This window comes from Hemitrygon akajei, chromosome 8, assembly GCF_048418815.1.
Source record: "Hemitrygon akajei chromosome 8, sHemAka1.3, whole genome shotgun sequence".
In the NCBI taxonomy this organism is placed as follows: domain Eukaryota; kingdom Metazoa; phylum Chordata; class Chondrichthyes; order Myliobatiformes; family Dasyatidae; genus Hemitrygon; species Hemitrygon akajei.
This window is the reverse complement of record NC_133131.1, coordinates 176,964,636-176,988,638: the sequence shown is the minus strand read 5'-3', so window position 1 is coordinate 176,988,638 and position 24,003 is coordinate 176,964,636. Positions and strand designations below refer to the sequence as shown.

General features: G+C 51.8%; 1 protein-coding gene across 1 annotated transcript in view; it reads left to right on the top strand.

Moving 5' to 3' along the window:
• The window catches only part of LOC140732478 (tonsoku-like protein), a 109,688-nt gene that overhangs the window by 43,218 nt on the left and 42,467 nt on the right, over positions 1 to 24,003 (top strand). The window contains 6 exon segments of the mRNA XM_073055189.1: positions 5,893 to 6,018; positions 9,414 to 9,594; positions 10,570 to 10,628; positions 10,869 to 10,958; positions 11,949 to 12,021; positions 17,387 to 17,550. Of these exon segments, the coding sequence (XP_072911290.1) occupies positions 5,893 to 6,018; positions 9,414 to 9,594; positions 10,570 to 10,628; positions 10,869 to 10,958; positions 11,949 to 12,021; positions 17,387 to 17,550 (693 nt within the window).

Below are 24,003 nucleotides of genomic sequence, written 5' to 3'. Positions count from 1 at the left end.
ATGAGAATGAGAAGCAGGACCTGAAAGGTAGTTATCTCAGGATTACCGCCTGTACCACGTGACAGTGAGGATAGGAATAGAATGAGAATGAGAATGAGAAGCAGGACCTGAAAGGTAGTTATCTCAGGATTACCGCCTGTACCACATGACAGTGAGGATAGGAATAGAATGAGAATGAGAATGAGAAGCAGGACCTGAAAGGTAGTTATCTCAGGATTACCGCCTGTACCACATGACAGTGAGGATAGGAATAGAATGAGAATGAGAATGAGAAGCAGGACCTGAAAGGTAGTTATCTCAGGATTACCGCCTGTGCCAAGTGACAGTGAGGATAGGAATAGAATGAGGTGGCTGAAGAATTGGAGCAGCAGGCAGGCATTCAGATTTCTAGATAATTTGAACCTCTTCTGGGCAAGTGGGACCTGAGCAAATGGAATGGGTTGCACTTGAATCCGAGGGAGACCAATATTCTTGTGGGCAAGAATATTGCCCTTCTATTAAGGATTCAAGGACGGATTACACTTGAATCCTGGGGGGACCAATATCCTAGCGGGGAGGTTTGCTAAGGCTACAGGGCAGACTTTAAACTAGTAAGATGGGGGGGCGGAAATCAATTTGAGGAAACTATGAGAGAGGAGGTTAGTTCACCAGTAGAGCAAGTAAGTAGACAGTGTGTGAGGGAGGAAAGGCAGGTGATGGAGAAGGGATGCGCTCAGCCCGAAGTTGTAGGGGAGAAGAAAGAAAAGGATAATAAATTTGAATGCATTGCTAGGGATGAAAAGAGAGGAGGAGGTGGAGAGTATCTTAAATGTATCTATTTTAATGCTAGGAGCATTGTAAGAAAGGTGGATGAGCTTAAAGTGTGGATTGATACCTGGAATTATGATGTTGTAGCTATTAGTGAAACATGGTTGCAGGAAGGGTGTGATTGGCAACTAAATATTCCTGGATTTAGTTGCTTCAGGTGTGATAGAGTAGGAGGGGCCAGAGGAGGAGGTGTTGCATTGCTTGTCCGAGAAAATCTTATGGCGGTGCTTTGGAAGGATAGATTACAGAGCTCCTCTATGGAGGCTATTTGGGTGGAATTGAGGAATGGGAAAGGTGTAGTAACACTGATAGGAGTGTATTATAGGCCACCTAATGGGGAGCGTGAGTTGGAAGAGCAAATGTGTAAGGAGATAGCAGATATTTGTAGTAAACACAAGGTGGTGATTGTGGGAGATTTTAATTTTCCACACATAGATTGGGAAGCTCATTCTGTAAAAGGGCTGGATGGTTTAGAGTTTCTGAAATGTGTGCAGGATAGTTTTTTGCAACAATACATAGAAGTACCGACTAGAGAAGGGGCAGTGTTGGATCTCCTGTTAGGGAATGCGATAGGTCAGCTGACAGATGTATGTGTTGGGGAGCACTTCGGGTCCAGTGATCACAATAGCATTAGCTTCAATATAATTATGGAGAAGGACAGGACTGGACCTAGAGTTGAGATTTTTGATTGGAGAAAGGCTAACTTTGAGGAGATGCGCAGGGATTTAGAGAGAGTGGATTGGGTCAAGTTGTTTTATGGGAAGGATGTAATAGAGAAATGGAGGTCATTTAAGGGTGAAATTATGAGGGTACAGAATCTTTATGTTCCTGTTCGGTTGAAAGGAAAGGTTAAAGGTTTGAAAGCGCCATGGTTTTCAAGGGATATTAGAAACTTGGTTCGAAAAAAGAGGGATGTCTACAATAGATATAGGCAGCATGGAGTAAAGGAATTGCTCGAGGAATATAAAGAATGTAAAAGGAAACTTAAGAAAGAGATTAGAAAAGCTAAAAAGTTACGAGTTTGGTTTGGCAAATAAGGTGGAAGTAAATCCGAAAGGCTTCTACAGTTATATTAAAAGCAAGAGGATAGTGAGGGATAAAATTGGTCCCTTAGAGAATCAGGGTGGTCAGCTATGTGTGGAGCCGAGGGAGATGGGAGAGATTTTGAACGATTTCTTCTCTTCGGTATTCACTAAGGAGAAGGTGTGGTGTGGGAAACAAGTAAGGAAGTTATGGAACCTATGACAATTAAAGAGGTGGAAGTACTGGCGCTTTTAAGAAATTTAAAAGTGGATAAATCTCCGGGTCCTGACCGGATAATCCCCAGAGGACCTTGAGGGAAGTTTGTGTAGAGATAGCAGGAGCTCTGACGGAGATCTTTCAGATGTCATTAGAAACGGGGATTGTGCCGGAGGATTGGCGTATTGCTCATGTGGTTCCATTGTTTAAAAAGGGTTCTAGAAGTAAGCCTGACAATTATAGACCTGTCAGTTTGACATCAGTGGTGGGTAAATTAATGGAAAGTATTCTTAGAGATAGTATTTATAATTATCTGGATAGACAGGATCTGATTAGGAGTAGCCAGCATGGATTTGTGCGTGGAAGGTCATGTTTGACAAACCTTATTGAATTTTTTGAAGTAGTTACGAGGAATGTTGACAAGGGTAAGGCAGTGGATGTAGTCTATATGGACTTCAGCAAGGCCTTTGACAAAGTTCCACATGGAAGGTTAGTTAAGAAGGTTCAGTCGTTAGGTATTAATGCTGGAGTAATAAAATGGATTCAACAGTGGCTAGATGGGAGATGCCAGAGAGTAGTGGTGGATAATTGTTTATCGGGATGGAGGCCGGTGACTAGCGGGGTGCCTCAGGGATCTGTTTTGGGCCCAATGTTGTTTGTAATATACATAAATGATCTGGATGATGGGGTGGTAAATTGGATTAGTAAGTATGCTGATGATACTAAGGTAGGAGGTGTTGTGGATAATGAGGTGGGTTTTCAAAGCTTGCAGGGAGATTTATGCCGGTTAGAAGAATGGGCTGAACGTTGGCAGATGGAGTTTAATGCTGAGAAGTGTGAGGTTCTACATTTTGGCAGGAATAATCTAAATAGAACATACAGGGTAAATGGTAGGGCATTGAGGAATGCAGTGGAACAGAGAGATCTAGGAATAACAGTGCATAGTTCCCTGAAGGTGGAGTCTCATGTAGATAGGGTGGTGAAGAAGGCTTTTGGAACGCTGGCCTTTATAAATCAGAGCATTGAGTACAGAAGTTGGGATGTAATGTTAAAATTGTACAAGGCATTGGTAAGGCCAAATTTGGAATATTGTGTATAGTTCTGGTCACCGAATTATAGGAAAGATATCAATAAATTAGAGAGAGTGCAGAGACGATTTACTAGGATGTTACCTGGGTTTCAGCACTTAAGTTACAGAGAAAGGTTGAACAAGTTAGGTCTCTATTCATTGGAGCGTAGAAGGTTGAGGGGGGATTTGATTGAGGTATTTAAAATGTTGAGAGGGATAGATAGAGTTGACATGAATAGGCTGTTTCCATTGAGAGTAGGGGAGATTCAAACGAGAGGACATGATTTGAGAGTTAGGGGGCAAAAGTTTAAGGGAAACACAAGGGGGTATTTCTTTACTCAGAGAGTGATAGCTGTGTGGAATGAGCTTCCTGTAGAAGTAGTAGAGGCCAGTTCAGTTGTGTCATTTAAGGTAAAATTGGATAGGTATATGGACAGGAAAGGAGTGGAGGGTTATGGGCTGAGTGCGGGTAGGTGGGACTAGGTGAGATTAAGAGTTCGGCACGGACTAGGAGGGCCGGAATGGTCTGTTTCCGTGCTGTGATTGTTATATGGTTTATATGGCAAGTTTACAATAGCAGTTGGGAGTGGTTTAAACTGATATGGCAGGGGGATGGGAACCAGTATGATAGAGTTGAGGGTGAGCCAGCAGGTTTACAGGTAGATGATCAATGTAACATGAATGTAAGGAAGGACAAGACAATGATTGCGTACAAATGCAGACAATGCAAAGAGTTAAGTTGTGCACAGGCAAAATTCAAAAGGGCGAGCAATGGAGGACTGAAGATGCTGTATTTAAATGTGTGTAGCATTCATAATACGGTGGACAAACTTGTGGCGCAATTAGAGATTGGTCGATATGTTGTAGGCATCACTGAGTCGTGGATGAAAGAAATCTGTAGTTGGAAACTTAACATCAAGGGATATACTTTTTATCAAAAGGACAGGCAGTAGAGCATAGGTGTGGTAAGAGATGGAATTACATATTTAGAAAGTGGCATGCGATCAGAGAATGTTGAATCTTTGTGGGTGGAGCTAAGAAACTGCAAGGGTGAAAAACCATTATGGGAATCATATATAGGCCTCAGATAGTAGCCGTGATGTGGGGTTGAGATTGCAAAGGGAGCTGGAAAAGGCATGTGATAAGGGTAATGACACCATTGTACAGGGGGATTGGGAAAATCAGGTTAGTGTCGGATCCCATAAGAAGGAATTTGTTGAATGCCTACGGGATGGCTTTTTAGAGCAGATTGTGCTTGAGCCTACTCAGGGAAAGGCTGCCTTAGATTGGGTGTTGTGTAATAACCCAGATCTTATTAGGGAGCTTAACATAAAGGAACCCTTAGGAGAGCTCTGATCTGGGTCGGTGTTTAAATTGTCTAATCATACCTCACACTTGACCCAGCTGCAGCAAAGGCTCAGGGCATAGACTGTCACTCAGCGACTCACTCTGGCCCGGATTTCGTCACCAAGCTCGAAGCCGCTCTCAAGCTCTTGAAATTAGCAATCCAACCTCCAGGCTGAAGGAGCATGAGACCATAAGACACAGGAGCTGAACTAGGCCATCGGCCCACTTGGTGATGGCTGATCCTTTTCTCCCCTTCCACCCTGCTGTTATCAGGCTATTGAATGGTCCCCAGTATGATAAAGTGGACACAATCTACTTTATGATCTGCACCTTATTGTTTACCCGCACTGTACACTCTGTAACTGTTGCACTTTATTCTGCATTGTTACTGTTTTACTTTGTACTGCCCGAGGCACTGTGTAAAGATCTAATCTATATGAATAGTCGGCAAGACAAGTTTTTCACTGTACCTCTATCATCACCATTACATGCCATGTCGCATCACATAGTGATCATGGTTTTGACCACGGTTGTTCTTGCCAATTTTTTCTGCAGAAGTGGTTTGGGTTGGTAAATTGTGGACGTGCCAGACGCACGGTGACACTGGTGAGCTGCCCCAGACGTGCCAGACGCACAGTGACACTGATGAGCTGCCCCAGACGTGCCAGACGCACAGTGACACTGGTGAGCTGCCCCTAGACGTGCCAGACGCACGGTGACACTGGTGAGCTGCCCCAGACGTGCCAGATGCACGGTGTCACTGGTGAGCTGCCCCAGACGTGCCAGACACACGGTGACACTGGTGAGCTGCCCCAGATGTGCCAGACGCACGGTGACACTGGTGAGCTGCCCCCAGACGTGCCAGACGCACGGTGTCACTGGTGAGCTGCCCCAGACGTGCCAGACGCACGGTGACACTGGTGAGCTGCCCCCAGACGTGCCAGACGCACGGTGGCACTGGTGAGCTGCCCCAGACGTGCCAGACGCACGGTGGCACTGGTGAGCTGCCCCAGACGTGCCAGACGCACGGTGGCACTGGTGAGCTGGCCCCAGACGTGCCAGACGCACGGTGACACTGGTGAGCTGCCCCCAGACGTGCCAGACGCACGGTGACACTGGTGAGCTGCCCCAGACGTGCCAGACGCACGGTGACACTGGTGAGCTGCCCCAGACGTGCCAGACGCACGGTGACACTGGTGAGCTGCCCCAGACGTGCCAGACGCACGGTGACACTGGTGAGCTGCCCCAGACGTGCCAGACGCACGGTGACACTGGTGAGCTGCCCCCAGCGCATCCCCAGACTGTGTTGATGCAAACGGCACATTTCCCTGTGTGTTTCCATGTAAAGCTAATTGTTTTCTGAATCCGTTTATGCAGAGGGAAGGGGAATTGTTTGTTTCTGATGGAGACCCTCTTGTCCTCTGTTATAGGAGTGTAAGACCTGGCTGAACGTGGCAATGGCCAAAGAAGAGTGTGGGCGACCGTACGCCGAGCTGGAAGAGTGTTACCAGAAGGCGCTGCGGTGTGCCGACCAGGCTGAGATGCCCCGTCTGCAGGTAAACATCCTGGCAGTGGTACCGTCCAGTTCCAGTCCTGTCTGCATCACGCTGAGGTGGTGCCAGATCTGCAGCTTGTATGACAGCACTGTCCCCTCATTATTCAACCTGGGCAGTGTCTTGTGATGGGTGTAGGAGGCAGATTCATTAGGCACATTTGAGAGACTCTTAGATGGGCACATGGATGATAGAAAATGGGGTTTATGACAGAGGGAAGGATTAGATTGATCTTAGAATAGGTTAAAAGGTTGTTACCGACTGGAATTTCGAAGAATGAGGGGTAATCTCATTGAATCTGTTAGGCCATTAATATTGGAGCTGAATTAGGCCATTTGGCCCTTCGAGTCTGCTCTACCATTCCATCATGGCTGATTTATTATCCCTCTTAATCCTGTTCTCCTGTCTTGTCCTTGTAAGCTTTGACACCCTGACTAATCAAGAACCGATCAACCATTGTTTTAAATATACTCAATGACTTGGCTTCCACAACTGCCTTTGGCAATGAATTCCACAGATTCACAGTGCTATGGCTAAAGAAATCCTCCTCATCTCTGTTCTGAGGTTATACCCTCTAGTTTTAGACTTCCCTGCTAAAGGAAACATCCTCTCCTGATCCACTCTTACCTTGGTCAACAGAACACAATGGGCCAAAGGGTGCCTGTACTGCGGTATACCGTTCTCTGTTCTAAGGTTCAGTGGGATCCTTGGCTTCTGTGTTATATTCTTTGCTTGTCTTGATCAATAGAAGCATCGCGTTTAAGAATCAGGATGTCACATTACTGTATGTTGTGTATGACAGTAATGTGTATAAATGTATATAAATTTTTGGTTAGGCTGCACTTGAAGTATTGTGTGCAGTTCTGGTCACCCCATTACAGAAAGGTTGTCGAGCTTTGGAGAGAGTGCAGAAGAGGATGAGAGGATATGATCTACAGTGAGAGGCTGGATAAACTTGCACTGTTTTCTCTGGAGCAGCAGGGGTTGAGCGGAGACCTGTTAGAGGTTTGTCAAGGTGAGGGGCACAGACAGAGTAGGCAGTCAGTCTCTGGAAGAGTTTAAATAAAGTGTAGAAGGAGTTTTGTTTGCGCACAAAGTGGTGAGAGCCACTAACAGAATGCAGAGGGGTGCCACGGAAGCGTAACAGTTAGTGTGACACTATTACTGCTCGGGGTGTCAGAGTTTGGAGTTCGTTTCTGGCGTCCTGTTGGTTGTTTGTGCATTCTTCCTGTGACCGAGTGGGTTTCCCCAGGTTACTCCACTTTCCTCCCAGAGTTTAAAGGGATACCGGGTCAGTTAGTGAGTTGGTCATTGTAAATTGTCCTGTGACTATCGTCATCATCTCACTGATCATAGCCTTTCCATCACCATGACTGTTCTTGCAAATTTTTCTGCTGAACTGGTTTGCCAGTTCCTCCTCCTGGGAAGCGTCTTTAGGCTAGTGTTAGGTCAGTGGATTACCGGGCAGGGCAGCACAGCTCATTGGATCAGAATGACCTGTTCCATGCTGTATCTAAATAGACAGAGTAACTCTACTGGCATTGAAGAGGCATTTCCATATATGTGTGAAATGGAGGGATGTGGATCATGGGCAGACCGATAGGGGTTGTTTAATTTGACCTGATGGCATGAGGGATCTGGTCTCTTCTGTTTCTATGTTTTTACTTGGATTTTGAGTGGCTGGTCATGGTGGAAAGCCAGCATTTATTGCTCATCCCTAACTGCCCCTCGGGAAGGTATGGAACCTGCTCCCCCCACACAACTGCTGCCTTTGTCATTGGGGAGTCTTAAACTAGAACAGGGGTTCCCAACCTTTTTCTGCTATGCTGCTAACCGAGGGGTTCATGGACATCAGGTTGGGACTAGGAGGGCACAGGTTTAGAGTGAGAGTTGAGATTTAAATGGGACCTGAAGGGCAAGTTTCCACACAGAGTGCGGTAAGCAATGTTCCCTGTAAGGTGTGCACGCGCGTATCTTTTGCTGCTAGCGCACAGACTGCGCACAAAAGGTTGTCACCCTCCACCTCATTGGCCTGTTAAGTAAATTACACAATCACATTTCCTTTTCCGGTTTCTGATGCAGACAGTGTCGACAGCCTGGAGTTGGCAAAGATTTGTCTGCAGGTTTTAGAACTGGTTTATTTATACTGTTTTTATTGAAGAAATTATTCAGCGAACACGTTGTTGGCACTGGGCAAAAAGTTGCACAGCACAAGATTTTTGCGCTGACTGGCCATTACAAATTTGAGGGAACAGAGGTAAGTATAGAAAATTAAAGCACAGTATAGACGCAAGATCAATCTAATTCTTCCCTCCCACACAGTCCTCCGTTTTTCTATCACCCACATGTAGTCACAGTAATAAAATGAAATAACTGTGCCCAGAACACGTACACACTTAATAACTCAAACATTCTTTATTTACTTGTGCCCCTACCAACACACTGTTCTAAAGACAGGACAGAAAACTGCTACTTTTGTACACAATTGGCTTATCAGTTACAGATATTGACCATTTGGTAAATTGTATACTTGCAAGCTCAATTGCCATTCACAATAGAAGTGTTAAAACTTCAGACGGACAGTCGACATTTTGAAGTCGGTAAAGCAATTTTCCCTTAGTTGTTGGGTGTGCTTCACATCATTCCGTTATTCCAATCTCGTCTGTCTCTGGTGACACAATACTGCAAGGTTTTGTAGAGCTGCAGCGTTACCTCACTGCTCTTGAACGAACACAGGGGCAAAGGGATTGGTAGAGACAGAATTCTGCTGCTAGGTCTAAGAGAAGAGATACATTCACAGGGTTTAATGCACTTGGATAGATTAACGAATCGATCAAACGTGAGCAAGGACTGGTTGGTTGGTTAAGGCCATCATTCGTACTAGGGCATAGAGCTGAGAGCAGCTCGCCAGAGTCCTGTCCTGGGCCAGTCTGTCATGTTGTCTCCAGGTCTAGCCCATCTTCATGGTGTATCCATCCTCTCCCTGGGATGAAGTCTTCAGAGCTTCTATTGGCATTCTTTTTGCACTGGATTTTTACAGGATGGGGTTCCTAGCCCTGTGCTCAACCACTCCCCCCCGGCTTTCATAGCTAGGCTTGGGCCTGTCCATGGTGGAGTGAAATGTGATTGGATCTGGCCCAAGTGCAGATAGGCATCACAGTTAGCATGTACAGGTTGGGCCAAAGGGCCACTTTCTGTAAGAGTATAAGCCAGAGGTCACTGTTAAGGATGGATATTTTTACTGTTATAGTTGTCATCCTGGAGTTCAGGTAGGAGAATGTGAGTGGGGTTGGTAAGACTAGAAGGTGGCTGGGTAGTTCCTTTCCAGAGCCAGCTGCTCGTCTGTGATCCACTGCCATGTCTGTCCGGCATGCTGATTGTCCTCCTCCTCCCTGCAGGCCCGATCGATGAGGCTCCTCCACTCCGTCCAGCAGAGGAATGGGCGCCCCGAGGCTGACGTCACCCTGGGCCGCCTGCAGCAACTGTCGCCAGGCAGTGAGAGCGGAGACGAGAGTGATGCGGGCGAGGTGGACAACAGTGAGCCCCTGGAAGACAGCGAGCTGGAGCTCTCCGAGAGCGGTAGGTGTAGCAGCTGTACCGGGGCTACAGAGTCCCTCCCTCCCCGTGTCCAGGAGGGCTGTAGGATAGGACGAACTTACCTTAGTTCATTATTGGCACCAGGACGCAGACAAGCTTTTTTTGTGTGCCGTCCAGACAGATCATTCCATACGTAAGTACACAGAGACATCAGAGTGCAGAATGCAGTGTTAAAGTTACAGAGGAAGTGCAGGGAAGATGGACAATGTGCAAGAAGCACAATAAAATAATTGCAAGATGCCAGTGAACAGGGTTTAAACGCTGACGTCCCTTCTCCCTGTGACCGGGTAGGTGCTCTGGTTTCCTCCCATGTTCTAAAGATGTATAGGTCGGTAGGGTAATTGGAGACATGGGTGTAATTGGCAGCACAGGCTCGCTGGGCCAGCAGTGCGTGTCACCGCCATATAAAACCACCTTGCAGCACCTGTGGAGGTGAGAGGCATAGGCCGATGTTTCATCATGTTGCCCTGAATCAGGGCAGAGGGGGAACAGGAAAGATTTAGACAGAGGCTGGTGTGTGATGAGTGGGGAGAGGATGAGGGGGCAGGTGGATCCGGTGGGAGGAAATGTTGTGGGTAATGGGTGGAGCTTGGTGAAATGGGGAGGGGATTGGTGGATTATGGTGATTCTCGGTGTCTTGGTGGAGAGAGTACGAGGGTAAAGCTGAAGCAGGTGGAAGATGGCCTGGTGATGGGGGTGGGGAAAGGGCTCGTAAAGCTACAGAGTACAAAGGAAAATTTATTATTAGAGTACGTACATGTCACCACATACAACTTGAGGTTCTTTTTCTGCGAGCATATGTGGCAATTCTATAGAACAGGAACTTAATTGTCAACAAACTGTGCAAAAGCAGATATAAATAAGTAGCAATAAAAAAATACAAATTCCTGCAGCCCGCAGAGAGTTGCTGACGTACACCAGTGCCATCTTTCATCTTGAAACCGTTTTTCCTTTCAGATGACGAAGAGATGGAAGGCTATGATAAATCCATCCCTGGCCGGAGGAAGAAAAACCGAGTGAGTTTAAATCCTGCTCTTAAAACGCGTGCACGCACGCATGCACCCCCCCCCCCCCTTTCATTCCTGGGATCATTCTCATGAACCCTGAATGCTAGCACACCTTCTCTGAGATTAGGGGCCCAAAAAGCCTCTGCACTGGCTGTGATGCCAACGAGTTGGAGTGCTCTCCCCGGTATGTGGTGATACTCTGTGAGTGTCTGATCCTCTGACAGCTGACGTGTGCTTTATTCTTCACAGTGGAACCGGAGGAATGAGAAGGGTGAGACCGTGTTACACCGAGCCTGTATTGAGGGGAATCTGAAACACGTTGAGTGTCTGGTGGAGAAGGTAATTACTGCAGTAGTCAGTTCTCCTTCCTGGCTCGCACCCTTTGCCTCTTGGGCTGGGGACGCTAGGTGCTAGGGGTAGAGTTTTGGATGTTAGGGGGTGGAGGGCAAGGGGAGATGGAGACTTGGGTTGCATTGGGTAGAATAAACAGATAACCCCTGGGTGCTAGGGGTAGAGTTTTGGGTAATAGAGTTGGGAAGACGAGGGGTGCGTTGGGTAGAAGTAGGTGAATCTGGTGCTGGGAGTTGGTTTATTACTGTCACATGTACTGAGGTCCAGTGGAAGTACTTCATCTGCGTGGCACACAGACAGATTATTCCATACGCAACGTGATAAGAGGTTTGGATCGAGACATTTTCTCAGAGTGGAAATGGCTTGTGGTGTTTGAGGGGGCATAATTTTAAGGTGATCAGAGGAAATTTTGGGGAGGATGTTGTTTTATACACAGTGGTGGGTGTGTGGAATGTGTTGTTAGGGTGGTTGTAGAGGCAGATTCATCGGGAAATTGAAGAGACTTAGATATGGCACATGGATGATAGAAAAACGGAAGACTTTGCGGGAGGGAAGGGGTAGATTGATCTCAGTAGGTTAACGGTCGGCAGAACAGCCTCTACTCTGTGACAATATGTTGATGAAAGCTTTTCGCTGCACGTGGGTACATGTGACAGTGATCAGTTACCTCATACAATCGAGGAGGATAGTGCAGTATAGTGTTACAGTAACAAAGGAAGTACCGTGTAAGCAGACAATACAGTGCAAAGGCCATAGCATTAAAAACTCCAATGAAGTTAAAGGCAAGGCTGTGTAATGATGCTGGGTGTCTTAGCTGGAGAGGGGGATTTTCCCTCCCTCTTTCAGGGCCCCTGACCACCCCTGAGGCATGTGGAACACAGTGAGGTACAACCCCCTGTGAGCCCAGCGTTTGGGGTTGCTGGCACTGACGGTGTTTGTCTCTGTTCCCCATTATCCACTCATCTTCTCCTGTTCCAGGGCCACCCCTTGAACCCCCGGGATTACTGTGGCTGGACACCACTGCATGAGGCATGCAACCACGGGCACTTGGGTGAGTCTCTACTGATGCCCCTCGGTCTGCACTCGTAGAGTTGTACACGAAGGAGACGGGCCATTCCGAGATTACATTTATCCAGTGTTTATCTTTGTCACTGTACATCGAAACGTGTCATTTACGTCAGTCACCGGCACTGTCCAGGGAAGAGTTGGGGACAGCCCACGAGTATCGCCATGTTTCCAGTGCCAACAAAGCATGCCCACACCTTACTAACCTAATCTGTCGGAGGAAACCCAGGTGGTCACGAGGAAAACGTACAGACTCCTCACAGACAGAGGCGGGAAACAAACCTGGATCACTGGCCCAGTAAAGCTTCACACTAACTGCTAAGCCTCTGTGTGGCCATTCGACCCACAATGCCCATGCTAACCAATAGGCACCCATCTCCTGGTCTGCACTTCGCAGTATTCTATATCTAGGAGAATCAAGTGCTTGTCCAGACACTATTATTCGTTGAAGATTCAAGATTGATTAATGTAGATTCCGGAAAAACAACTGTAAAGGAGAACAAAATATTTGTTTCTCCGGATCCAGTGCAGCACAAAAAACACTAGAATAAAGAGCACAATGTAAAAACCCGGTAAATGTAAACACACAAGATGCATTGATTGTACGAGGCTAGGCACGGGAAAGGTTAAAGTAGCGAGGTGTGGGGGGGGTTAGTGAGTGGAGGTAGTTGGGGGTGTGGGGGGGGTTAGTGAGTGGAGGTAGTTGGGGGTGTGGGGGGGGTTAGTGAGTGGAGGTAGTTGGGGGTGTGGGGGGGGTTAGTGAGTGGAGGTAGTTGGGGGTGTGGGGGGGGTTAGTGAGTGGAGGTAGTTGGGGGTGTGGGGGGGGTTAGTGAGTGGAGGTAGTTGGGGGTGTGGGGGGGGTTAGTGAGTGGAGGTAGTTGGGGGTGTGGGGGGGTTAGTGGGTGGAGGTAGTTGGGGGTGTGCAGGGGGTTAGTGAGTGGAGGTAGTTGGGGGTGTGGGGGGGGTTAGTGAGTGGAGGTAGTTGGGGGTGTGGGGGGGTTAGTGGGTGGAGGTAGTTGGGGTGTGCAGGGGGTTAGTTGTGTGTTGGGGGGGGGGGGGGGGGGGGGGGGGGGGGGGGGGGGGGGGGGGGGGGGGGGGGGGGGGGGGGGGGGTTGGTGTTTGGGTGGAGGTAGTTGGGGTGTGGGGGGGGTTAGTGAGTGGAGGTAGTTGGGGTGTGGGGGGGGTTAGTGGGTGGAGGTAGTTGAGGGTGTGGAGGGGGTTAGTGGGTGGAGGTAGTTGAGGGTGTGCGGGGGGTTAGTGGGTGGAGGTAGTTGAGGGTGTGCGGGGGGTTAGTGGGTGGAGGTAGTTGGGGGTGTGGGGGGGTTAGTGAGTGGAGGTAGTTGGGGGTGTGGGGGGGGTTAGTGGGTGGATGTGGTTGGGGGTGTGCGGGGGGTTAGTGGGTGGATGTAGTTGGAGGTGTGCGGGGGGTTAGTGAGTGGAGGTAGTTGGGGGTGTGGGGGGGTTAGTGGGTGGAGGTAGTTGGGGGTGTGGGGGGGGTTAGTGGGTGGATGTGGTTGGAGGTGTGGGGAGGGGTTAGTGGGTGGAGGTAGTTGGGGGTGTGGGGAGGGGTTAGTGGGTGGAGGTAGTTGGGGGTGTGGGGGGGGTTAGTGGGTGGAGGTAGTTGGGGGTGTGGGGGGGTTAGTGGGTGGAGGTAGTTGGGGGTGTGGGGGGGGTTAGTGGGTGGAGGTAGTTGGGGGTGTGGGGGGGTTAGTGAGTGGAGGTAGTTGGAGGTGTGCGGGGGGTTAGTGAGTGGAGGTAGTTGGGGGTGTGGGGGGGTTAGTGGGTGGAGGTAGTTGGGGGTGTGGGGGGGGTTAGTGGGTGGATGTGGTTGGAGGTGTGCGGGGGGTTAGTGAGTGGAGGTAGTTGGGGGTGTGGGGGGGTTAGTGAGTGGAGGTAGTTGGGGGTGTGGGGGGGTTAGTGGGTGGAGGTAGTTGGGGGTGTGGGGGGGGTTAGTGAGTGGAGGTAGTTGGGGGTGCGGGGGGTTAGTGAGTGGAGGTAGTTGGGGGTGTGGGGGGGGTTAGTGAGTGGAGGTAGTTGGGGGTGCGGGGGGTTAGTGAGTGGAGGTAGTTGGGGGTGTGGGGGGGTTAGTGGGTGGAGGTAGTTGGGGGTGTGGGGGGGGTTAGTGGGTGGAGGTAGTTGGGGGTGTGGGGGGGTTAGTGAGTGGAGGTAGTTGGGGGTGTGGGGGGGTTAGTGAGTGGAGGTAGTTGGGGGTGTGGGGGGGTTAGTGAGTGGAGGTAGTTGGGGGTGTGGGGGGGTTAGTGGGTGGATGTGGTTGGGGGTGTGCGGGGGGGGTTAGTGGGTGGAGGTAGTTGGGGGTGCGGGGGGGTTAGTGAGTGGAGGTAGTTGGGGGTGTGGGGGGGGTTAGTGAGTGGAGGTAGTTGGGGGTGTGGGGGGGGTTAGTGAGTGGAGGTAGTTGGGGGTGTGGGGGGGTTAGTGAGTGGAGGTAGTTGGGGGTGTGGGGGGGGTTAGTGGGTGGAGGTAGTTGGGGGTGTGGGGGGGTTAGTGAGTGGAGGTAGTTGGGGGTGTGGGGGGGGTTAGTGGGTGGAGGTAGTTGGGGGTGTGGGGGGGGTTAGTGGGTGGAGGTAGTTGGGATTGTGGGGGGGGTTAGTGGGTGGAGGTAGTTGGGGGTGTGGGGGGGGTTAGTGGGTGGAGGTAGTTGGGGGTGTGGGGGGGGTTAGTGGGTGGAGGTAGTTGGGGGTGTGGGGGGGTTAGTGGGTGGAGGTAGTTGGGGGTGTGGGGGGGGTTAGTGGGTGGAGGTAGTTGGGGGTGTGGGGGGGGTTAGTGAGTGGAGGTAGTTGGGGGTGTGGGGGGGGTTAGTGGGTGGAGGTAGTTGGGGTGTGGGGGGGGTTAGTGGGTGGAGGTAGTTGGGGGTGTGGGGGGGGTTAGTGGGTGGAGGTAGTTGGGGGTGTGGGGGGGGTTAGTGGGTGGAGGTAGTTGGGGGTGTGGGGGGGGTTAGTGAGTGGAGGTAGTTGGGGGTGTGGGGGGGGTTAGTGGGTGGAGGTAGTTGGGGGTGTGGGGGGGGTTAGTGGGTGGAGGTAGTTGGGGGTGTGGGGGGGGTTAGTGGGTGGATGTGGTTGGGGTGTGGAGGGGTTAGTGGGTCAAGCTATAGGGATGTGGAGGGGGTTAGTGAGTGGATGTAGTCAGGGATGTGGAGGGGGTTAGTGGGTGGAGGTAGTTGGGGGTGTGGGGGGGGTTAGTGGGTGGATGTGGTTGGGGTGTGGAGGGGTTAGTGGGTGGAGGTAGTTTGGGGTGTGGAGGGGTTAGTGGGTGGAGGTAGTTTGGGGTGTGGAGGGGTTAGTGGGTGGAGGTAGTTTGGGGTGTGGAGGGGTTAGTGGGTCAAGCTATAGGGATGTGGAGGGGGTTAGTGAGTGGATGTAGTCAGGGATGTGGAGGGGGTTAGTGGGTGGAGGTAGTATGGGGTGTGGAGGGGGTTAGTGGGTGGATGTGGTTGGGGGTGTGGAGGGGGTTAGTGGGTGGATGTGGTTGGGGGTGTGGCGGGGGTTAGTTGTTGGAGGTAGTATGGGGTGTGGCGGGGGTTAGTTGTTGGAGGTAGTTGAGGTCGGGGGGTTGGAGGTAGGAGGTGTTGATCAGCCTTACTGCTTGGGGAAGGGTTTTGCTCTGGTGTGGATGCTGCGTAGCTTCGTCCCTGATGTGAGTGGGACACAGAGTTTATGAGCAGGGTAGGTGGGATCCTTCACGATGCTACAGGCATCAGAGGCTGAGCCAGTGTTTAATTGCCTGTCCAAAGCTGCCTCTGAGAATGTGGGGGTGTACCACAATAATCCTCGAGGGGTGGGTGTTGTCAGGCTCTCCTGTTTCCAACATACCCTCAGGCACCACCCTTTAGGTGAAAAATTTCCCTCCCAGGTTTCCCCTTAAATATGTCTGGTACCTCACCACGGACAGTCCCAAGCCCGGCTGCGAAAGGAGGAGGGTTGGGCATGGTGCTCGATACTGAAGAGCTCGGCAAGTCAGGCAGCATCTCCGAACTGTCGACTGTTTATTCCCCTCCATAGATGCTGCCTGACCTGTTGAGCTCAGAAGACACAGTAGCAGAATTAGGCCATTCAGACCATTCGGTCTGATCTGTTATTTCATCCCTCTCAACCCCATTCTGCCTTCTCCCCATAGCTAATCCCCTGTCTAATCAAGAACCTAGCAACCTCCAGTTTAAATACACTCAATGACGTCCTCCACAGCTGCCTGTGCCAGTGAATTCTGCAGATTCAAGATATTTGAAGAATCGCTAGATTCTGGAATGATAGCGGAAGACTGGAATATCGTGTGAGCAGTTTTGGGCCCCTTATCATAGAAAGGATGTGCTGAAACTGGAGAGAGTTCAAAGGAGGTTCACGAAGCTGATTCCAGGATTGAATGGCTTGTTGTATGAAGAGCTCTGGGCCTGTATACACTGGAATTCAGAAGAATGAGGGTGACCTCATTGAAACCTATGGAATGATAAAAGGCCTTGATAGAGTGGATGTGGAGATGTTTCCTGTGATGGGAGAGTGTAAAACCAGCAGACGCAGCCTCAGAATACAGGGGTGTCCTTTTAGAACAGAGTTGTGGATTTTCATTAGCCAGAGAGTGGTGAATCTGTTGAATTCTTCGCCACAGGTAGCTGTGGAGGCCAGGGCTCTATGTACATTTAAGGCAAGGTTGGTAGATTATTGATTGGTCAGGGTTTGAAGGGATATGGGGAGAAGGCAGGAGACTGAGGAACAGACAGACAGACATACTTTATTGATCCCGAGGGAAATTGAGTTTGGTTACAGAATGGATCAGCCACGATGAAGTGATGAAGCAGACTCGATTGGCCAAACGGCCTAATTCTGTATTTATGTCTTATGCTCTTATAATCTGATCTTGAGTCAAACTGGAGTGAACTGAAAGTGGAGCAGGGATATTACTGAACAGAGGAGGCCATTTGCCCTATCCTATCCTGTCCATGCAAGCTGTAATGACACGAGATCTACAGCACATAAAGAGGCCCTTTGCCCTACAGAGTTTGCACTAACGTAAACCAAACGTCTGCGATACTCCCATATTTTATTCCCCTCCATTACCCCTGCCAGACTTGACCCCTCATCTCCACGCCACGGGTAATTTTCAGCAACACCTCAATTTGTTGGGATGTGGAAGGGATCGAGGGTGCCTGAGGAGACCCGTGCAATCGCAGGAAGAACTTGCCGGGATCCAGCCGGGGGCTCTGGAGCTGGGAGGCTCTGCGGCTGGAGGGAGACCGTTGGCAGGGGCGTGCGGGGGATGTAGGAACTGGGAGAATCCTCGTCTGTCAGCATATTGAGGGTGTGGGGGCCAGAACTGATACTGGGCTGTGCTGTGCTTCCCAGAGATCGTCCGGTTCCTCCTGGATCACCAGGCCAACATCAATGATGCGGGTGGGCCGCACTGTGAGGGAATCACCCCCCTGCACGATGCCGTCATCTCCGGCAACTTCGCTGTGGCCCAGCTGCTGGTTGAGAAGGGAGCGTCAGTGACGGTCCGGAATGCAGAGGTCAGTTCGGTCTGGAACCCTGGAGCGGGTGAGGAAGTGGTCGGGAATGCTGGTCTCAGTGAGGAAGGGGTCGGGAACGCTGGTCTCAGTGAGGAAGGGGTCGGGAACGCTGGTCTCAGTGAGGAAGGGGTCGGGAACGCTGGTCTCAGTGAGGAAGGGGTCGGGAACGCTGGTCTCAGTGAGGAAGGGGTCGGGAACGCTGGTCTCAGTGAGGAAGGGGTCGGGAACGCTGGTCTCAGTGAGGAAGGGGTCGGGAACGCTGGTCTCAGTGAGGAAGGGGTCGGGAACGCTGGTCTCAGTGAGGAAGGGGTCGGGAACGCTGGTCTCAGTGAGGAAGGGGTCGGGAACGCTGGTCTCAGTGAGGAAGGGGTCGGGAACGCTGGTCTCAGTGAGGAAGGGGTCGGGAACGCTGGTCTCAGTGAGGAAGGGGTCGGGAACGCTGGTCTCAGTGAGGAAGGGGTCGGGAACGCTGGTCTCAGTGAGGAAGGGGTCGGGAACGCTGGTCTCAGTGAGGAAGGGGTCGGGAGCGCTGGTCTCAGTGAGGAAGGGGTCGGGAGCGCTGGTCTCAGTGAGGAAGGGGTCGGGAGCGCTGGTCTCAGTGAGGAAGGGGTCGGGAGCGCTGGTCTCAGTGAGGAAGGGGTCGGGAACGCTGGTCTCAGTGAGGAAGGAACGGGAACGCTGGTCTCAGTGTGGAAGGGGTCGGGAACGCTGGTCTCAGTGAGGAAGGGGTCGGGAACGCTGGTCTCAGTGAGGAAGGAATGGGAATGTTGGAGTCAGTATAGTCCAAAATGCTGGGTCTGGTGAGGGAGCTGGACTAGAACATCTGTGTCAGTACAATAGGGAGTGTGTGGATGGGGAACGGGAACACCGGGGTTGTCAGGAATGCTAGGGTAAGAGATGGTGATGGTTGGGAATGCCGGGGTCCTTGAGGGAGAGATATGGGAACGTGGGGTTGGTGTTGGGAGTATGGTAGGAAGAACACTAGGGTTGGAGAGGGAGGAGTTCAGGAATGCCGGAGTTCGGTGTTGGGGGGGGGGTCAGGAATGCCGGAGTCAGTGTGTTGGGGAGGGGGGGGGTCAGGAATGCCGGAGTCAGAGTGTTGGGGAGGGGGGGATCAGGAATGCCGGAGTCAGTGTGTTGGAGGGAGTCAGGAATGCCGGAGACAGTGTGGGGGGGGGGGGGGGGGTCAGGAATGCCGGAGTCAGTGTGGTGGGGGGGGGTCAGGAATGCCGGAGTCAGTGTGTTGGGGGGGGGGTCAGGAATGCCGGAGTCAGTGTGTTGAGGGGGGTCAGGAATGCCGGAGTCAGTGTGTTGGGGAGGGGGGGTCAGGAATGCCGGAGTCAGTGTGTTGGGGGGGGGGTCAGGAATGCCGGAGTCAGTGTGTTGGGGGGGGGGTCAGGAATGCCGGAGTCAGTGTGTTGGAGGGAGTCAGGAATGCCGGAGACAGTGTGGGGGGGGGTCAGGAATGCCGGAGTCAGTGTGTTGGGGAGGGGGGTCAGGAATGCCGGAGTCAGTGTGTTGGGGAGGGTGTCAGGAATGCCGGAGTCAGTGTGTTGGAGGGGGTCAGGAATGCCGGAGTCAGTGTGTTGGGGGGGGGGGGGGGTCAGGAATGCCTGTTGGTGGGGGGGGTCAGGAATGCCGGAGTCAGTGTGTTGGGGAGGGGTCAGGAATGCCGGACGGAGTCAGTGTGTTCGGGAGGGGTCAGGAATGCCGGACGGAGTCAGTGTGTTGGGGGGGGGGTCAGGAATGCCGGAGTCAGTGTGTTGGGGGGGGTCAGGAATGCCGGAGTCAGTGTGTTGGGGAGGGGGGGGTCAGGAATGCCGGAGTCAGTGTGTTGGGGAGGGGTCAGGAATGCCGGACGGAGTCAGTGTGTTCGGGAGGGGTCAGGAATGCCGGACGGAGTCAGTGTGTTCGGGGGGGGGTCAGGAATGCCGGAGTCAGTGTGTTGGGGGGGGGGTCAGGAATGCCGGAGTCAGTGTGTTGGGGAGGGGGGGTCAGGAATGCCGGAGTCAGTGTGTTGGGGAGGGGGGGGTCAGGAATGCTGGAGTCAGTGTGTTGGGGGGGGGGGGTCAGGAATGCCGGAGTCAGTGTGTTGGGGAGGGGTCAGTAATGCCGGAGTCAGTGTGTTGGGGGGGGTCAGGAATGCCGGAGTCAGTGTGTTGGGGGGGGGGAGTCAGGAATGCCGGAGTCAGTGTGTTGGGGGGAGTCAGGAATGCCGGAGACAGTGTGGGGGGGGGGGGTCAGGAATGCCGGAGTCAGTGTGTTGGGGAGGGGGGTCAGGAATGCCGGAGTCAGTGTGTTGGGGAGGGTGTCAGGAATGCCGGAGTCAGTGTGTTGGAGGGGGTCAGGAATGCCGGAGTCAGTGTGTTGGGGGGGGGGAGGGGGGTCAGGAATGCCGGAGTCAGTGTGTTGGGGGGAGTCAGGAATGCCGGAGACAGTGTGGGGGGGGGGTCAGGAATGCCGGACGGAGTCAGTGTGTTGGGGAGGGGGGGTCAGAATGCCGGAGTCAGTGTGTTGGGGGGGGGGGTCAGGAATGCCGGAGTCAGTGTGTTGGGGGGGGGGTCAGGAATGCCGGAGTCAGTGTGTTGGGGGGAGTCAGGAATGCCGGAGTCAGTGTGTTGGGGGGAGTCAGGAATGCCGGAGTCAGTGTGTTGGGGAGGGGGGGGTCAGGAATGTGGAGTCAGTGTGTTGGGGAGGGGGGGGTCAGGAATGCCGGAGTCAGTGTGTTGGAGGGGGGGTCAGGAATGCCGGAGTCAGTGTGTTGGGGGGGGTCAGGAATGCCGGAGTCACTGTGTTGGGGGGGGGTCAGGAATGCCGGAGTCAGTGTGTTGGGGGGGGGTCAGGAATGCCGGAGTCAGTGTGTTGGGGGGGGGGAGTCAGGAATGCCGGAGTCAGTGTGTTGGGGGGGGTCAGGAATGCCGGAGACAGTGTGGGGGGGGGGGTCAGGAATGCCGGAGTCAGTGTGTTGGGGAGGGGGGTCAGGAATGCCGGAGTCAGTGTGTTGGGGGGGGGTCAGGAATGCCGGAGTCAGTGTGTTGGGGGGGGGTCAGGAATGTGGAGTCAGTGTGTTGGGAGGGGGAGTCAGGAATGCCGGAGTCAGTGTGTTGGGGAGGGGGTCAGGAATGCCGGAGTCAGTGTGTTGGGGAGGGTGTCAGGAATGCCGGACAGTGTGTTGGGGGGGGGGGGGAGTCAGGAATGCCGGGGTCAGTGTGTTGGGGAGGGGGGTCAGGGAATGCCGGAGTCAGTGTGGTTGGGGAGGGTGTCAGGAATGCCGGAGTCAGTGTGTTGGAGGGGGTCAGGAATGCCGGAGTCAGTGTGTTGGGGAGTGCTTTAGGAATGCCGGAGTCAGTGTGTTGGAGGGGGTCAGAATGCCGGAGTCAGTGTGTTGGGGAGGGGTCAGGAATGCCGGACGGAGTCAGTGTGTTCGGGAGGGGTCAGGAATGCCGGACGGAGTCAGTGTGTTGGGGAGGGGGGGGTCAGGAATGCCGGAGTCAGTGTGTTGGGGGGGGGTCAGGAATGCCGGAGTCAGTGTGTGGGGGGGGGGTCAGGAATGCCGGAGTCAGTGTGTTGGGGAGGGGGGGGAGTCAGGAATGCCTGTTGGTGGGGGGGTTCAGGTATGCCGGAGTCGGGGTGGGGGGGTTCAGGTATGCTGGAGTCGTTGTGGGAGTGCGTTAGGAATGCTGGAGTCAGGGGTGGGGCAGGATGAAGGGGGCTCTAGAACATTGGCTGCTCCTAACGGGAGAGGTTCCAGCTCTGTCTGTTCGTGTCAGCTGAGCACCTGAAATTGGAAGCCAGCTGGGTGTGTGCACGGCCTTGTCCGCTCTCCCCCAGGTTGCGCCGGGCCTCTCCTCGTCTTTCTCAGCCTTTGATCTTCAGTATTGAGCAGACAGGAACAGGCCCTCAGCGGACCACATCTGTGCCGAACTCGATGACAGGTTAAACCGTACCTCCTCCGTCTGTGATCCATACCCCTCCATTCTCTGCACAGCCATATGGCGATTAAAGATCCTCGTAACCTCCTCAGCCTCCACCCCCATTCTATGTGATTGCAGTCAGCACAACTGGCACAGCTCCGGGTTCAATCACAGCATCCTCTGCAAGGCGTTTGTATGTTCTCCCTGTGACCGCGTGGGTTTCCTGCTAAAGTCCGGTTAGCAGATTCATTGGTTTTTGTAAGATGTCCTGTGCTAAGCTAGGGTTGTTAAATGGGAGGTTTCTGGGTGGCACTGTTTCAAAGGCTGGCAAGTCTTGTCCCACACTGTATCTTGTTACGTTTCCCAGTAACCGGGTGACTTATCAGCAAAGATAGATAGGTCCGCTGAAGCCTGGTGCTACTATTTTCAAACGTTTTTATTTATAAAGGGGCACAAATGTATGGTTAATACAAAACATTCAGATCATATATGTCGTCACAACTCAATCTAAAGCACAGGTATAGTAACAATCAATCAGAAATAAGCTCTATCGTTGTCTAGGGGTAATGTAGATATATCTTGTTTGCTGGATATCTAAAAGTCTTTTGTGGTCACTGCAGTTCCACCAGCTGCCGTCGTTGTGGTGTCGCGTTGGTGCACTTTTGTTAGAAAGAGAGAGATTGAATGAAACATTTACCCGACAGGTTTTCCAACCTGTAGGAGTTTGTCGGAAGTCTCGTTGGGGAATGGACTCTCATCTGTGGCCTCCCCTGTAGCTAGGCCATTCTTCCGTGGTGAGGTCGCCAATCCCAGGCAAGGAAAAGACGCACACAAACCCCACCACCGGCTGTCGCTATCAAAACGCTGTCGCAGGATTTCTAGCGTGTCTTCTGGTGCGTGTGTGGCCCCGCCTCGGCAACCCACCTTTTATCTTCCTCACGGGATCGCCGGTGTCAATCTCTCTCTCTCAACCAGCCCACGTTGCCCGAGGGCTTTACACGTGGTCTTCATGAGACAATAGTCAGAGTCACTTTATTCTGCTTCCCGGGGGAACGTGGTCTTCCGCACGTCTCCCTCTCTCTCCCATTTTCCTGTGTCTATTCAGCACGTCTCTCCCCCTCTTGGGTCATTTGACCCCCCCCTTGACTAGGGCTCTTGCGATTCTCACAAAGGAGGGGGCTGGGGTCATAACACCTCCCCTCTTAAAAGTTTTTTACCAGCGGTTAAAAACAAGTTGGTACAGAGTCTTATAGGATTTTTTTTCTAACACAATACACAAGCTCCTCTCTTCACAGAGTACTACCGTTATACATTCAAGTCAGTATCTAAACAGGTAACAATTACAGTGTCCCTTTCTTTAATATCTTAACATCGCGTACCATACTAAAGTCTGGTAGCATCAAACTTCAGCTCAATAACCACCTATTTATTTATTTTCTTCAGCAACAAAACTAAGGAGGTGTGATCTTAGCTTAGGTGCATCTACAAAAGTTTATACAAATACTAATCGTTTCAGTCGTGTTATTTCACCGGCAGGTCTCCAAAGGGGTTGTCTTTATTATTCACAGGCTTTGGCGCAAACCCGTACAACCGGCGTTGCTGTTTAAAAATGGCATTTTCTATTAACCATCGCCTCTTTTCCGGAGAGTCCCCCCGTGGGGAACTTGAGTAATTTGGCGAGGTACTCTCCCGCCTTTCCTTTCCACGAGGGTTATTCTCTTAACTCCATGTCCCCAACCTAGTCCATCATGGGAATTTCCACCCAATTCTTTAATGCTACACAGGTAGTTAACCCTTTTGTCAAGACCATGCAGGCTGATGTGTTTCAGTTCGAACCTTTTTCTCCGGCCACATTTAAATTTCGGCTTCCTCACAGCACTTTCTTGAATAACAATAGCGTGTGAGTCACCCTTACATTCCAAATCAACCTGTAATCGATGCGCAGGCATCAATCTAGACTTTAACTTTTTTTCATTCGATTTGGGAACTACAGATTTACCGTTCTCCTCCACAACAACAGTTATCTCCCCATTCGTAAACTCCACATTAACTCTGAACACCCCCTTCAGCACAACCATCTGGGAACTCACACTTCCCAAGGTTAACCCCTTTTTTTCCAAACCAAGTCTATCTGCTCCAAAAGGACGGCCGTCTCGTCCAGCTGAGTCAAATACCTCAGACTTTTTCTGAGCTCCGTGACTAGGTTCAGGACTATGTGCATCCCCATCTTGGACACACTCAAACGGGGCATTGGCCTCTTCCAGGCTTTCAATACCCGTACCCTTTTCAAATTCTAAATTCCCCTGATCCTCCCAGTTACTCTCTGGGCAACTCACTTCCGGAGTAACCTCAACCCCGCGGGCTGAAACAACCCCATCTGCCAACCCAGCAGACTTCTTCAAGGTAATGGCATCCTTTTCATCTAGGACTGCCCTCATTTCATTATCGGGAACACCTTTAGAATTTTCAACTTCTTCAAACAGTCCTGCCAAACCAGATAGATCATCCATGTCCAACCCTGGACCTTTTAACAGCCTTA